The sequence below is a fragment of the Xiphophorus hellerii genome, chromosome 18, assembly GCF_003331165.1.
Source record: "Xiphophorus hellerii strain 12219 chromosome 18, Xiphophorus_hellerii-4.1, whole genome shotgun sequence".
Lineage (NCBI taxonomy): Eukaryota > Metazoa > Chordata > Actinopteri > Cyprinodontiformes > Poeciliidae > Xiphophorus > Xiphophorus hellerii.
In genome coordinates, this window is record NC_045689.1 from 27,754,324 (window position 1) to 27,769,904 (window position 15,581).

Genomic DNA, 15,581 nt, shown 5'->3' on the forward strand with positions numbered 1-15,581 from the left:
ACTCCCCCACCTAAAGTTCTGAAAGAAATATTCCTGGTTTGAGGCAGAAATCAAACCTGTGTAGGCAGCCGGAATTGGAGAAAATTGGATTTCCACTTACTCCATCCCTTTTGTTGTGGCAAACAATATTTCTCTCAGTTACAGTAAAAGGGGGCATGACTGTGCATTTTAAGAAACTCTTGGAATCGCAAATGTAGCTTTGCGTTTCAGGCCGATGGGAGGGTAAGATGGAGGGGGGGGGGGGGGGGGGGGGGGGGGGGGGGGAGCGGCACTCACGTCTCAGATCTCTGAAGTAGATGGTCTGTCGGTTTGGGTTCAGCAGCTGGATGACGGAGTCGTCGTTGTTCTTCACTCGGCAGCTAATGGTGGCCGTCTCTCCCTCGATCACCGACACGTTGTCAGTCGCCAGGTTCTGGCTGTCAACTAGAAAAAACACAAACACACAAGAAGAAAACTCTTGAAGTGGCAGTATTATGTGTTAATGCCATTTCATAGCAGGTTTTTATAACCTTCAATAGTTATAAAAATGCTAAATATATCAAATACAACTTCAAAGAAATATTACTTCGTTACTTAACACCTTAAAATTAGACCTCAGTCTCTTGAAAAACTCCAGCTCCTCCTGAAACTTCACCTTCAGGAAGTCATCACAACTTGGCTCCTCTATTAACCCTTTAACCACGTTTTTACCAGCGTGTCACTGAGAAGTAGCTCATACAATGAAGTCAGCTGAGGCACAGTCCCACCAGGTGATTGCTAATTGCTGCTGGCTGGTCTGAAGGAGCTGGTTGGTGGGAGTTGCTCGGAAACCGCAGCTCAGAGATGAATGGTTGCCCCGCGAGATTACCGGATTTCTCAAACATGCATGAAAGAATCAAAGGAAAACTCCAGGTATGTTTTTTGATGAAGGAATAACATCATAACATAATGTAAAGTAAAAAAAAAAAAAACAACTTGATTTTACACAACACTGCCGCTTTAACAAAACTTTTCCCACTGGATGTCTAGAGTCTATTAAATACTTGGATGTTGTTTTATTTTCTCCTTTTGCTCCATGTCAACAGACGGAGCAAAGAGGCTGTGTAGATTGTCAGTTTGCAGCCATGTCTAATCCTTTTAATATAAGAGCCATGTGCAGTGTTTGTCACTATTGATCTCCCCCCACAGCTCAGAGTAGGCCCTGCGAACGAATGCCAGATGGGCTGAAAGCTCTGCTGCCCACAAAGATGCCGGGAGAGGAGAAGGATATGAAGGGAAAAGAAAAGTAGAAAAAACAGGGACAATGAACAAGTGTAAGGAAAGTGGAAACCCGGCAGATACGGGCGGAGCGGTTGGAGGTGAGAAAGATGGAGGAGAGTCAAATCGAGAACGGTGAGAGGAGGAGTCGGATGGCGTTTCTGGTTAAGCTTTTTTTTTTTTTTTTTTTTTTTTTTAAATCGGTGCTCTCCATCTGAGGCCGGTGTGTGCTCAGCGGTTCTGTTCCCCGTCTGCAGAAAATACAAGCATCTGAGTCACTGTCTGTATGCCGGCCATTGTTGACCCCCCCCCCCCCCCCCCTCCCTCCCTGACAAGACTTTGGACCTTGTCATCATAACTTACACCGTACTAAGCCCCAACACACACACACACCCACAAAAAAATGCCTGGCTTTGTTTTTCCACCCTGTCTTCAGAAAGAAAGAAAGAAGGAGGAAGTCAAAAGTCACCTTGTGCTATATTTATTTGGCAGGAGCCAGAAAAAAAAAACATAAAGGAAACACGTTTAATGCCTCAGATTCACACCAGCGGAGAAGCAACACTCCTAGTCTCATTTCTCCCCCCCGATCCTAAAAAAAAAGAGAAACATCAAAAGCACATTTGCATGCCTGAGTTGTCAGACACCTCTATTGCATTCTGACATTTACAAAGTGGAAAGGAGGTGGGGGGGGGGAGAGAAATGCCTGCGTTTTCCGATAGCGATAATGGGAATAGACAGCCAAACTAACATGATTCAAAATGAACTCTGCAAACGCGGCGAGCAATAAGAAATTAACCTCCTGTGGAGAAAAGCTCCTCAGACCTGTCTGATGCAATGAACTACCCATTTTATTCCAGTCCTCTGCCAGCCCTCAGGTTCAGGACAAAAGAAGGGTAATAGGTACAAAAAACCCCCAAACAAACAAAAAAAAGAAACAATTATGAGCCAGAGGACACAATGTGGGCAATTAAAAGTTTATTGTCGCCTCATAATGGGCTTTAATTCGTTTCTGCTAAATACTCGTTTTATACATCGGGTTTCCTTTAATCAATTCATTTCGAACTGCGTCATTTAAAAAGAAGTCCAGGCTTGATTTTCGGATAAGGTCAGAGATCTAGAACGACAAATGGAAAATCATTTAAATTTGCTTTCAATTTACGAGCAAAACATAAAGGTCACCTTCTGGCAAAAGTTATTTCTTTGTGAACCCCGGGATGCGCTGATTCGCTCAGTAAAGCTTAAGTAGGACTAATTTGATAAGAAGTTTCACCTTAAGCCTGATCATCTTAATTACTTGTCAGGCATCTTCAAAGAAAATAAAAAAAAACAAGCAACCAAAAACATAAATAGAGAAAATAAAGATATAATGCAAAGAGGAACTGTTGGAGGATAAACCAACACGGTGCTGTCACCCACCTGTTGCTGTGTTACCTGCTAGTCAGCTAGGTAAAAAAAAATAAACTCACAATTTTTACATATAAGGAAATAAACTTTTCGTTTAAATTGCTAACTTTGGATTCATTTTATCTGTTTTAAATATCTGAAATTTGGGCAAACTTTTGACGTGAACGTTTTCCCGTCTTATCCCCCATTTCCTCTTGATCTGATATCACTTTCTCCTTTCACTCCACTCCGTTATTTTTTTTAATCTTTAAGCAGCTGTGGGGGTAAAACCTAAAACTGCTGCTGCGCAAATTACTCAACATGCTGTTGCTAGGTAACCGAAGAGCGAGTGACACAGATTCTTCTTAGCTAGCTGAGAGAGGCTGAGCAGCTGAAGCCCTTCCTGTGCCTACATCACCCAGAATGCTGTGTGGTTCAGTGAAATGATTGAACATTTTATCAGACGTACTGATCACATGTCTATCACAATATACATCTGTTAATTTCTTGACTCCCCAGCACCCAATTTCATAATCAGAGTATTTCCTGGTCTTGCAGTTATTACTGAACAAAATGACATAATTAGAACTAACAACTTCCCAAGTTATCAAAACCTTTTTAGCGCTTTTTAAAAATTTTGCTCCTAGAATGTTGGCATCCTTTTTAAAAACTACATACAATTTACAAAAGAACAATTAGACAATTTACAAAATAAGAAAAATTGGTCATTGGTTTGTTTCCTCTGCAGCTGCACCCTAGTGGAAAAAAATGCTTTAGTATATTTCAAATATACTTACATTTGTGCAAGTACATTTCAAGTATACTAAGTATTAAGTTTACTACCTATAAATATATACGAAGTATACTAAAAGCATGCTTGTACCAATTTTGACATTATAACTTTAAACATACTTAAATATAATTATACCAAAATACACTTTTAAGAAATATATTAAATACAAGTATACATTAAGTTAACAAAATATGTATTTGCTCAAGTGTAAATATACACTTTTTCAAGTGTATATTTAAAATATATTTTAAATACCTTTAAAATATATGTTTTAAATATATTTAAAAGATATATTTGAGCATATATGCTCAAAATAGAATTTTTAAAAATTCACTTAAAATTCACTTAACGCTTATTTTAAATTATTAATGTCGGTGTGTTTTAAATTACTACCGTACATCTCAGTGTGTGCTTTAGGCTAATAAAGTGTGCCATTTTAGGTGCTTTAATAATCTTTTACTATTTTTGTTAAAATGTCAAAGAATAAAAAAATAACTGTCCTTATAGTGGAACTTGATGTAATGTTGATTAACAAAGTAAATAATGTGTTTATGCCTCAAAACATCAAACATTGACAGTTTAGTGACAGCGATTCTACAACAAAAACTATACTTGTCCTTAACACTAAATGTTGTTGTTTTCAGTGTTTTAACTAAAACACGGAAGCTGTCTTTACCCAATCCATTTTCAGATGTACGATGTAAGAACTATTATTGAACGGTATTAGCTCCAGTTCACACTCCAGACCAGATGGTGGCGGTATCGCACACTTTCAGTTTTTTTTTTTTTTAAAGCGCCATAAAAAGAAGAAAAACCAAGAAGCCAGAGAAGATAACAGACGCTGTTCAAATTCGCCATTTTTACTCTCATAATATTGAATTAAAAGTAGAGAGGGCCTTGATAATAGTTAGCAGTTTTGGTAAATTCAAGCGGGTGACGTCATAGTCCGAGTTGGACGGTAACACAACAGGACAAGAACCGATGGAAATTAAATGTGGGTCACGAAAGGACGAAGGCTGCTAACGTGTTGCTAGCTGGTGGTAAGTTTGCTTCCAAATGTTAATTATCTTCGTTTAATTATAAAGAGTGCAGTAAAGATATAAACAAACTTACGTTGGTTTCAAAATAATTATTTTATCAATTTTATTGTGACTTTTTATGCTTATTACTATAACAATCATTCAGCTTCATATTATAACTGCATCGAGGCTCTGTTTGTTGTTTGTTGATATAGTTTTCTTCATAAACTTAACCTGGTTTTAATTAAGCTCAGTTTGACAAAGAGACTTTGATATTGTGAGGCTGTTGTTAGAACTCGTTCATCATCGTTTTTATCTTTGACATATTTTTGCAGTCTAAGCAAATGAAGATGAAAGAGGAAGCCAGGGATCTGGAATTAGAAAACCTAAAGACCTTCCTGTCTCAGAAGAGGCTCTGGCTCCACCAGATCACCAACCAGTTCTGAGGATGAACCTCCGCATCGTCTTCATGGTGGAAGGCCTTTTTTTTTTTTTTAAACTGAGCCGCTGGCCACATTTTTAACAGCAAAAACTGGTGTGTTATCAACACTTAAGTGCTTAATAAGCATGAGTTGATTTAAAACATGTTTGGATAATAATTTCCCTTGTTACTCTAACCATTTCTCTTTCATACATTTTATTTGTTGTTAGCTTTCAGGGCCCTGTGATGGACTGGCGACCTGTCCAGGGTGAACCCCGCCTCTCATCTAATGACTGCTGGAGACGGGCACCACCAGCCCCCCTCACCACCCTGCAAGGATCAGCGTGTTCAGATCATGGATGGAAAGCTTTTAAGGTAGTTTGTCTCTCTTAAGTCCACACTTAAAACAACTTCGTAGTTAATGCCGACATCAACTGATTCTATGATATTGCTGACTATTTTTTTCTACTTCTAACATAAACGGGCAAATAAGACACCCAGAAATGTTTTCCCACCCCATGCATCCGGTCCCAATCATCATCAGTTCTGATGATGTCACATACATAGCGAGTCCACAACGTCTTAAAATTGTAAGTCTTCCTTTTTTCTTCACTGTTTATCTGTACTCTTTAAAATACAAGTGCTTTCTCTGTTTAATTGCTCTATTGTTCTTTTTTGTAGGTTTCTGTAAAGTGCAGTGAGTGGGAACGTTCTGTCGTAGATCCTCACTGTTCTTGGGAAGGAGAAATGTCAGTTTGTCTGGAGTAATAGTGTGATACTGAATTAAAACACCACTTTGTCCTTGGTGAAATATTTTTCCCATTTCCTCTAAAGTTTACCTATTGTTTTATTGTGCTAACTTTCAGAAGCATGTTGTCTGTAAACTTTGAATGTATTGACAATTTGTACAATTCTGTCATAGTACATTGGCAATGTACTCTTGAGAAATGTGGGTAAGACTTTATTTGACGGGGTGTGCATAAGACTGACATGATACTGTCATAAACATGACATAACACCTGTTAGGAACATACTAACAGGTGTCATGAAGTTTCATTCGGTAAATAATGACACTTTTAATGAGAAGTTGCTTTAAAAGTTGGATGACATGTGTTATGTTTATGACAGTGTTATGTCAGTCTTATGCACACCCCATCAAATAAAGTGTTACCAAAATGGTAACGTATTGAAAGCACAACGTAATTTGTTTCACCTGGAAAGTGTGTAGTAATTGATCCTTCTGTGTTCTGGTGGCCTGATGTGTTTGCGGTACTGTAGTGTGTATGAAGCATGTAATGTACAAAGTGGCAAAGACTTAGACTTAGACTTGTACTTTATTGATCCTTTGGGAAGACTCCCTCAGGAAATTGAAGTTACCAGCAGCTCCCAGGCAAAAAACAAAGTTAACACACAGCAAGCAAAAGTGCAAAAGAATACAAAATACAAATTAAATACTAAGGTACACACCAAATGTGAGTAACCAAAACCTTAAATTATGCAAGAAAAACCTTAAATTATGCAAGAAACAAGGAATAAGAATATAGAATATAAGAATATAAGTAAATATAAATACAACACAAAAAAAAATATAAGAATTTGACGGATAGATTGACCAGTGATATCGTATTGCACTATGTGGTTTGACCTGATAAGTATGGAGAAAAATACAAGGGGTCAAGCAGAATAATAAAAGACATTAAGTAACTAAAAAGTGAACTTCATTAGCAATTATAATAAACCAAACGTGTAATTGTAGCATACTGTGATCACACTACTAATGTATAAAATATGTAATGCCAATATACTTAAAATACATTCTAAGTATATTTTAAATGTAATTCAATCACAAAAATAGTACACTCAAAATATACTAATCAGGCACGTTTCTAATACATAAAAAGCAATATGCTAAAACTCTACCAAGTGTAACTTAAGTTGTCCAAAAAAGTACATTGAAGTATACTTGGTACACTTAAAATTCTGCTTTAATACAATTTAAATATGATTAAAATACACTAAGCACAAAATTAGTTGTTCCAAAATGTCACAGTTTAAGTTTACTAATCCTAAGTGAACTTGGAGTATACTCATCATAAGTCTGACTTAAAGTATGCTCAAGTATGTTAAAATTTAACATACTTAGTATATACATTTTTCACCAGGGCAGTTCCTGTTCTAGTGAGAAGTTCACATGCATTTTCCAATAATATATCTGACTCTGTGAACATAACTGGGCAGTATTTTTTATGTTATTGTCTTGTTCAGTATATTATTACTGTTATTATTGTTCATCTTTTTTATAAATTGTTTTGGAACTAATAAATTTTGGTGTGAACTTTTATATCTGATGCTGCTATTACACCATCACAATTTCTCCTTTTGTGGCACAATAAAGGCTGATTCTGGTCTATATATATATATATATATATATATATATATATATATATATATATATATATATATATATATATAAATTTTTATTGATCAATTTGAACAGTTCTTTCAGTTATTCCGTCTTTGTCTGGATTGAATAATTACACAGCATTACCGTAATAGACACATACGGCTTTGGACAAAAATTAAGAAACCACCTAAAACGATCAGTGTTTTTGATTTTACTCTTAAAAGGTATATGTTGGAGTAAAATGAACATCGTTCTTTTATACTATGAACTACCGACAACATGTCTTCGAAATTCCGAGCAAAACCTTTGTATTTATTTGCAGAAAATGAGAAATGGTCAAAACAACAAAAAAGATACAGCGCTTTCAGACCCCAAGTAATGCAAAAAAAAACCCCAGTTCATATTCATTTAGAAACAACAATATTAATGTTTTAACTCAGGAAGAGTTCAGGAATCAATATTTGGTGGAATAACCAGGAGGTTTCCAGTGGGGTTCACTGCAGTGGGCTCTTCAGTTTTGTAACCATCGACAAGCTTCTGGCATAAGTCTGGTTGGATAATTGTTCTTTTTTTTAAAAAAAAATTATTTTAGAAAAGTTGGTCAAATTGATTTAAACTGGTTGGCTTCTTGTTGCAGATAAATACATTTGAGTACAGGACCGATAAAAAAAGGTAGAAGTTAGTTCAGCTTTGTCTATCTCAAGATCAACTTTGATCTGGGATCATTTGCTCAACATGAACACCCAACTGTCTCATTTGGCCCAAAATGCTTATTATTTTTTGGGGGAAAAAACCTAGGCACTATCAAGAGTAACTTTCAAACTGGAAGGAGAACCAGGAGGACCAGTATCCACGTTCAAAGTTATACTGGTGCTCAGTTCTGATAAGAGATGCAGTCAAATCAAGCCAGAGTTACACCAGAATCTTTTTAATAGGTACAAAAAGTGTGTGGTTTCTCTACCATGTCTTAAATATTAGATAAATATTAGTGGGGGTGTGTAGGCATGAATACGTCTGAGCCTGCATTCATGATGTTGAACAAGCTTGAATCCAAGAAAATTATATTTTTATAAATTACTCCAAGTTGTCTCTTGTGTTGTTATTCTGGCTCAAATAAGTCATCAAAAGCCCCAAATCAATATAACATTCATACTGATGATAAACGTCTACCCTGACTTGTACATACTGTATCCAAAACACTAATAAATATGAAAAAAAACAAAACATGATTAAGAATCATATTTACAATTGAGTCTGTATGTTAACAGCACCAGCACACGTGTAAATCTTTGCAGTACTTCTGAAACACTTTTTTAATTTTTTGGGGGAAAAGCGTGCGGCAATTTCAACTTCGAAGTCCCCGCGTCTCGTAATAAATACCGCCGAAGATGAGCCGGAAAGCAATATAAGGAAAAAAAAAAAGTGGTTTTGATGTCTATTTTATTTCATCGCACTGAGAGCAATACATTTGGCAGTCAAAACAGCAACAGAGCAGCCTCAAAGCAAGGTTACTCTGCTCCCAATCTGCTGTACTGAGAGACAGAGAACCGGGAGGGAAAAAAAAAGAGAAAAAAAAAAGATAAATTCTCCATAAGGTTTTAGCAGCCCCCAAGCAAGGTTGGTACCCCTCCAACATCCCATCCTCGGCTCATCTCCAATTCAAAACACACATAAATAACGTCGCTGTGATTAGCAATCCCATCAAAGTGAAAACAGGCCACTTTGTGGAACATGGAGGGTTTTCGCAATTGAAGTAAACATTTTCAATTGCCTCGGCATCCTGGTCATGATTGGGTGCAAATGAGGAGAGGCAGTCATTAATTCTCCGTGGTGGGTGGGGGATGACGGCGGTGGAAGGAGGGAGGGGGGCAGTGGGCAGAGATATAGCACAGATGACTGGCTGATAAATTCACACTCATTCCAGCAGCTGTCTGGGAGAGTAAAGTGCCTGTATCTCTACACATGGCTGCCCTCCTGTTCCCGCATCACAACATACTGAATGAAACAGTCTGAGGAAAATACAGACCTTCAAAAAGTCTGTGCACTCTCCGAGGGGATGTACAATCTGGCGAAAGGAGTCTGGCACGGAGGCGCGGCTCATCAGCCGTACTCAGAATGCAAAACGGCACCAGAACTCCAACACACACACACAAACACACCCCCCCACACACGCACGCCCACAGAGAAAGTTGACGAAATCTGGAAATTTTCAGCGGATTGGCTCCTCCATCAGAAATTCAGAGACCGGCACCTTTTGAGTCGCGTTGGCTCGCTCTTTGAACTTGTCTCTCTTGTTTTCACATCAAAAGACATGAAAGGGGGGCAGCAAAATGCGGGACAGCCAGCGCCCTCTTCATGCACCCTCCTACCCCCTCCAGCTCCCTGGTTTCTCTCCCGTGAGTCGGCGCTCTCTGCGGCAGCAGTCGCGCTCCCTCAAGAAAAAACCAGACGGGCGTTAACAACATAAAGTTTCACATTCCCCTTCCTCTTCCTGTGATTCCGCCTCTTCTCAGCCATTCATTCCCGAGCCTCGTGATGAAACCACGTCTTAACGTGTTCACATATAAGGAGGGCATAATGGTGATTTGACCAAAAACACTCTTAGAGGAACTCAACGTTTGTAGCAACACAACTACAAAAGAGGAATGTTAAGTTTTTTTATTTTTATTTTTTTTTAAAGTGCTGCAAAAATGAAAACTTCAGTGTCATTATCATATAATTATTGTGTGCCACTTCAAATCATGGCTTGAAACTTGTGTCACAATTTAATCAAGCAAAAATAAATAAAATATTAGAAAATCACTTTGATTTTGACTTAATTTCCAGATGAAACTTTCTTTTTTTGGATTTCCAAATTTCATACCATACTTAACCAAACTTGCTCCTGTGTAATAATTAAAAGTGCACTTCTTCTTTAAATTCCTCACAAATCTGACAAAACGTCTTGCGTAGTGTTTTTTTTTTTTTTTTTTTTTGGATAAAAGTAACACATTTTTGTTCTAATTGCAGACTAAAGTCAAATGTCTGACCAAATACAAATGCCTTTAACTTTACAAAACACATCTTCCGCCTATACTGTATGTATTAATGTTGTCAGAGCACAGACAAAGGCACCAATTAGTTACTTTGCCTTTTTATAACAGTTACAGTACTGTGGTCAATTTCTTTGCCCCAGCGCCCCACAGAGTTGTTCTGATTTTGCTTTTTTGTCACACTTCAAAGTTTTAGGCCATCAAACAACTCATAGGGTAGGAGGTAACCTGAGAAAATACAACAAAAAAAAAAATTAATTTAAAAAAATTATTTCATGTATTAGGGGAAACAAGCTATCCAAAACAACATGTAAAAAAGTAAAGCAATTATAAATAAACTGTGATCAACTCAAATTTTTTTTTTTTTTGAACTATAATTTCAATCTCAAAAGAGGCAGGATTACTACCAGACTGGTGAAAAACAAGAAATAACTTGTCTCTCAAACAGGAAGTACGTTTGCCATCAGGTCTCGATCTGAAGAACAGGTGAGACGCCACAGACATCCATCAGTCCGGAGAGGCCAACGGAGCCATCAGTATGCTGGGAGTCTGGTGAACCACTGCGGACCCAATATTCACAGAGGAAACACGGAAATGTGTTGAACCTCTTCCACCAAAACTGTCTTCTTGAGAATTCCTCGGCTAAAGTCGGCGATCAAGACAAGATACTGGTCAAAAATGGCGTCCATTTGGAGATCCTGAGGGTTAAACACAGCCAGACTGACGAGACACGTTTGTCTCATTAAATCTTGCCTAGATCTCACTCTTCAGGAAAAAACCCCCCATCATATCGATCAATAGTCAGATGAGGTGGTAGCGATGTAATGTCCTGCTGCTATGTTGCTGCTTTAAGACCTGGATGATTGGCCAGAGACGGAGAGTCCTGCTCTCTGTCAGAAAATCCTGCAGGAGAACAATCTCTGTTTAGTTATCCGTTTATGACCTTAAACTCAAACTCACTTGGGTTACGGAGCAGGACAATGATCGCCAGAACCACTGACTAATAATTGAATTAACTGAAAGGTGTACAAATACCATTGCCAGTTGCTGCAACTGCTTAGTAGTTGTTGTTGCCGCACAGCTGACCTAGTCAGTTTGTAGGTTTCCAGGGCAACTCTGTGTGTATCTATGCGATAAGCTTAATAAATTACATTAGCATTGAAAAACTTTCATTTATATCGACTCGCGTTAATATCCGTCATTGATATTAAAACTAGTTTGATGACAAAAAAAAAAAAAAGAAAACCAGAAGAAATCTGTTGGGGGCACGAACATTTTTTTTTCTTTACAACACTATAGCTGTATATTAAAACCCAAATGTCAGTAGCTGTTACAAAACTGGGCCTGGCTGCCAGATTTATGGATTATTCTCACTCTACAGAACAAAAGCACCAATATGGTTCTAGCCATTGATTTTACCTACTGAAACTGGAAGTATAGGTCGGACTGCTGACATTTGTCCACTGCCTTCAATGAGCCAGTGGGAGGTTTTACACGAAGAGTGTAAGTTCACATTTATGCTGTCAACCACAATCGTTTCCCCCTCATATTACCAAGGGTGTTGAATAGAGACCCTGACTACTGAAACGTCAGTCAGGATTTATCTACAACAACTAATTTAAACAATTACTTCACATTTAACCGCACACAAGTGCATCAAAATCTTAAGTTTCCACATTTTTATTCATGTCTCAGACATAAAACATCACAGAAAACTCTTTCTCATCGTCTTTAGAACTAGAGTTGCAGGAAGATATAATGACACTGAATGTCTGTCAAAAATTTACACCTGTCTGTGGTCAGAAAGACTTTGCCAAAACACTTTTTCTTCTCAAGTAAGCCTGTTTTTATATTTAAAAAATGCTTAAACACTTTAATACTTCAATATTTGTTGACCACGGTCTGCATCTCTTCACTTCTGCCTAAGCTCTCTATGTATAATGAGTGTGGTAAACAGAGATACTGTGAAAAACATACATGCTTCAAAAATACCTTTGTCTTAATTGCCCTCTGTAATAACATTGTTTATCTGCCTGCTGTTTCTATGATATGAAGATATGGATCAATAAGTTAATAATACTGTAGGATCGTCTGTCTATGCAGGCTGCCACAAATGTCATTAAAGTTTTCAGTGGTACGAACTCCTCATGCCACAATATGCAAAAGCTCAGTTTGCTCTGATGAAGAATCAGTCACTTCAAATTACTTGTTATGGTTCCAAAGCCTGAGGCAGTTTGACTTTTTTTTTTACAATTTTTTTTAATTCAACTTGTAATTTCTGGCATAATTTGGGAAAGTTTGGACAAAACATTCAACTTTAATTCCCCAATTATTGATATGTTAAAAAAAATAGTAATAAAAAAAAAAAACTTTATGTATTATATTTCCTGTCCACTGGAAATACTACACCTGTTATACAATCTACTTAATAGATTGTTTTTTTTTTAATATTTTAAATATTAAAACATCCAACTCTGAATGTCTATGTTTAGGTTTACTATGAATTCATTTATAGATTTATTTTGAAATTAACATATTTCTATGTACATATTATATTAATCTACATTGAAGTTACTTATAATATTACACGTCTTTATTTTTATTTTTTATTTTAAATACATTTTTAGTGCTCATGTTAATATTTGTATTTGCTAATATTTAACACTCTGGATGGAGTAGTTTGTCAACAAATAAGCAAATGGAGTTTATTCTTATGCCCTTAAATGTTTTATCTTACATCCGCGTGAAGAGATCCGAACATAAATAAAAAAAGAAACAATTGGGGACCGACAGCATCTTTGGTCATAATTCATTGAATTCAATTGATATGGATGTTTGACAGTACTGTAAATAACCAGATAAAAATCTGAGTTTGGACGTGTTGCATTGTTTTCAACGCCGGCTGCTGCTGCTATACTTTCGAGTGCAGCGCTCTTGTTCCAATTAGAAAAAAGAAAAAAAAAACCCCAGGATGAAGTTCAGCCGAGGAGTTTAGGGCAAACATAATTCGATAAGAAGCAGTGGCTTCTGGAAAGCGAATGTCTCCAAAATCTAATCGGGAACCAGAGAGGCCATCAGCATTACTTACCCTTGGAAGCGGAGTCATTTAGGTTCACTTTCCATTTAGCAGCTACATGTAATTACGTAATGAATTACAGCCGTTCCTCTGTTTCTTCTCAAACAAACCGCAGGCGGTGGAAAACATTCCCGATGCTATGAGTGGTAACGATCGGCTAAGAATGCAAACAAGAGCGGACAAACACACTGTGGAGACGGCAAAGAACCGGGTTAGAGGAGCGTTACTGCTAGAATGTTGAGTAGGAAAAAACAACAACAACAACAACTAAGAAACGTGTGAGAGGAACTCAAACTAATTAATTACACTATGTGGCCAAAGGTTGATTTTAAAGGAAGACAACAAACGCATGGCTTTCTAAACCGCCTCGAAAATAAACACACAACACAAGCAGGCGTGTAAATATGGACAGATGAACAGACTGGGACGGACAGCCAATCAACAGACGCGCAGGAGCGAGAGCTTCCAAATGAACAGCAGGTAGAAGGAAGAAGTAGTACCTGTCACGGTTTCAGCAGCTCCTGTGTTGTTGCAGCGCAGGCCAGGATGAGAGGAAGAGAGAGAGAGAGGGAGAAAAAAAGAAAGGTTGTAAGCAGAAAGCCTGCAAGCAAAGAGCCATATTTAATTCCTTTTTTTTTTTTCATAATTGCAGAAAAAGCATGTTAAAATCGATAAAAATTCAAGTCCTGTTATTGTGCAATTTTTCACCAATTAGGAAACACACAAAAAGAGTTCAGAGCGAGCCGGAGACCGTGTTTGATCTCAATATAATGAGCCACTTTCCCCGCTTTCTTCCAGAAATACAAACGCAATGAACCTAAGGACTGATTTATTTATTTTTTTGTTGTAGTTTTTCCCCCCCCCCTCCCACCCCGCCTCCACGCATGTCCCTGATTGAGATTCCCAGCCACCCCTACTGTGGAGCAGCCACAGCCTGTAGACTCTCCCCTGGGGACCCGGCAGCGTATCCTGGAGAGAAGGGCACCCATTCGGAACGGTGCCCACCCAAACTGGCATCTCGCAGGGCATGGAAGACTGCCGTGTTCCCGAGTCCCTGCAGCATAGCTCAGGGCTCTGCACCCTCGGGAGCAGCTCCATCATTCATCGCCTGCCATTCATGAAGAACCCACCCCTGCGAACCACCCACACACGTCCAAATCCTTATATTTCACACACGATGCTTTATTACGTTGACACTTCACACGAGATGTTAGCGGTTCTTGACTTAAGACTGTGAGCAATGGGAAGCCGAGCTTAATGCCCGGTAGTATGTTGAAGCGGCTGCTCGTCTCACTTGTCACTGCAGGTATAATAAGGGTGTAAGGTATGACACGTGTCCTTGTTATGTCCTTTTGTGGGTTTTTTCGGTGCGTCAACAAAGTCCCTCTGGACTGAGGAAAGTGACAAATCCCACACAATGGAAAAGAAATCCAAAACATTGCCCCCATGTCTGCTGCAATACTTCAGCGGATGAAGTATTGCCTTTCGTCAAGGTTTAAGTTTGGGTAAAAACTTTACTCCTATTACGTGATACAATGCAGTGCAAAAGTATTCACAGCCCTTTTGTTTCTTTGTGTATTGTGTCCCTTAAAAACCTCAAATGTCCGTGTATTTTATTACAATTCCACGTGGTGTAATTTAAAATCTTCACCCTTCCCTCATTACCCACTTTCCTGACAATTCACTATCAAATGGAAGCCACAAGAGCCAATAAAACCTTAAAAAAAAAACACTTGCTTTTAACTTTCCCACAACTGTATCTGTGACCTGTCTGCTTCGGTTTTATTTGGTCTCTATCAAACCAAATAGGCCTTCACTGAAGCGTAGCGTTGATTCTGATATTTGCTTAAACACAAGTGGACCGTTGGTGCAGTAAGTCCTACTGACCATTTGGTGTAATAGATTCCACTGAATTCTATTTAGAGAAATCAGTTTGAAGCCTGTGAACAGATAGGAACTAAAGATTTTTTATTTGTGAACAAAAGTCCACACCTAGCAATCCTTTTCCTTCGTCTTCACACTTTCCTGCACTACCTTGTGCTGATCTATCACATTAAGTCATTGGGGTTTGCGGTTAAAGCATTGCAACTCAACATAATGAGGCCTATGGGTGATCTAGGAAAAAGACACAGAGAGGTTGACAGTCCAGCCCGAGCCTGTCCCGGTCTCACCAGGCCTCGGGACAGCCCATAATGAGGCTTTTGAGCCGCTTTAATT

General features: G+C 38.2%; 1 protein-coding gene across 3 annotated transcripts in view; it reads right to left on the reverse strand.

Moving 5' to 3' along the window:
• The window catches only part of cadm1b (cell adhesion molecule 1b), a 254,707-nt gene that overhangs the window by 61,843 nt on the left and 177,283 nt on the right, over window positions 1-15,581 (reverse strand). For 2 of the 3 annotated variants that reach the window (XM_032545059.1, XM_032545057.1), the window contains exons 2-3: window positions 13,865-13,885; window positions 277-423 (exon numbers count right to left, since the gene is read on the reverse strand). In XM_032545059.1, coding sequence (XP_032400950.1) covers window positions 277-423; window positions 13,865-13,885 — 168 coding nt within the window. The remainder of the gene's footprint in view (window positions 1-276; window positions 424-13,864; window positions 13,886-15,581) is intronic. The other variant, XM_032545058.1, reaches the window with a different exon arrangement.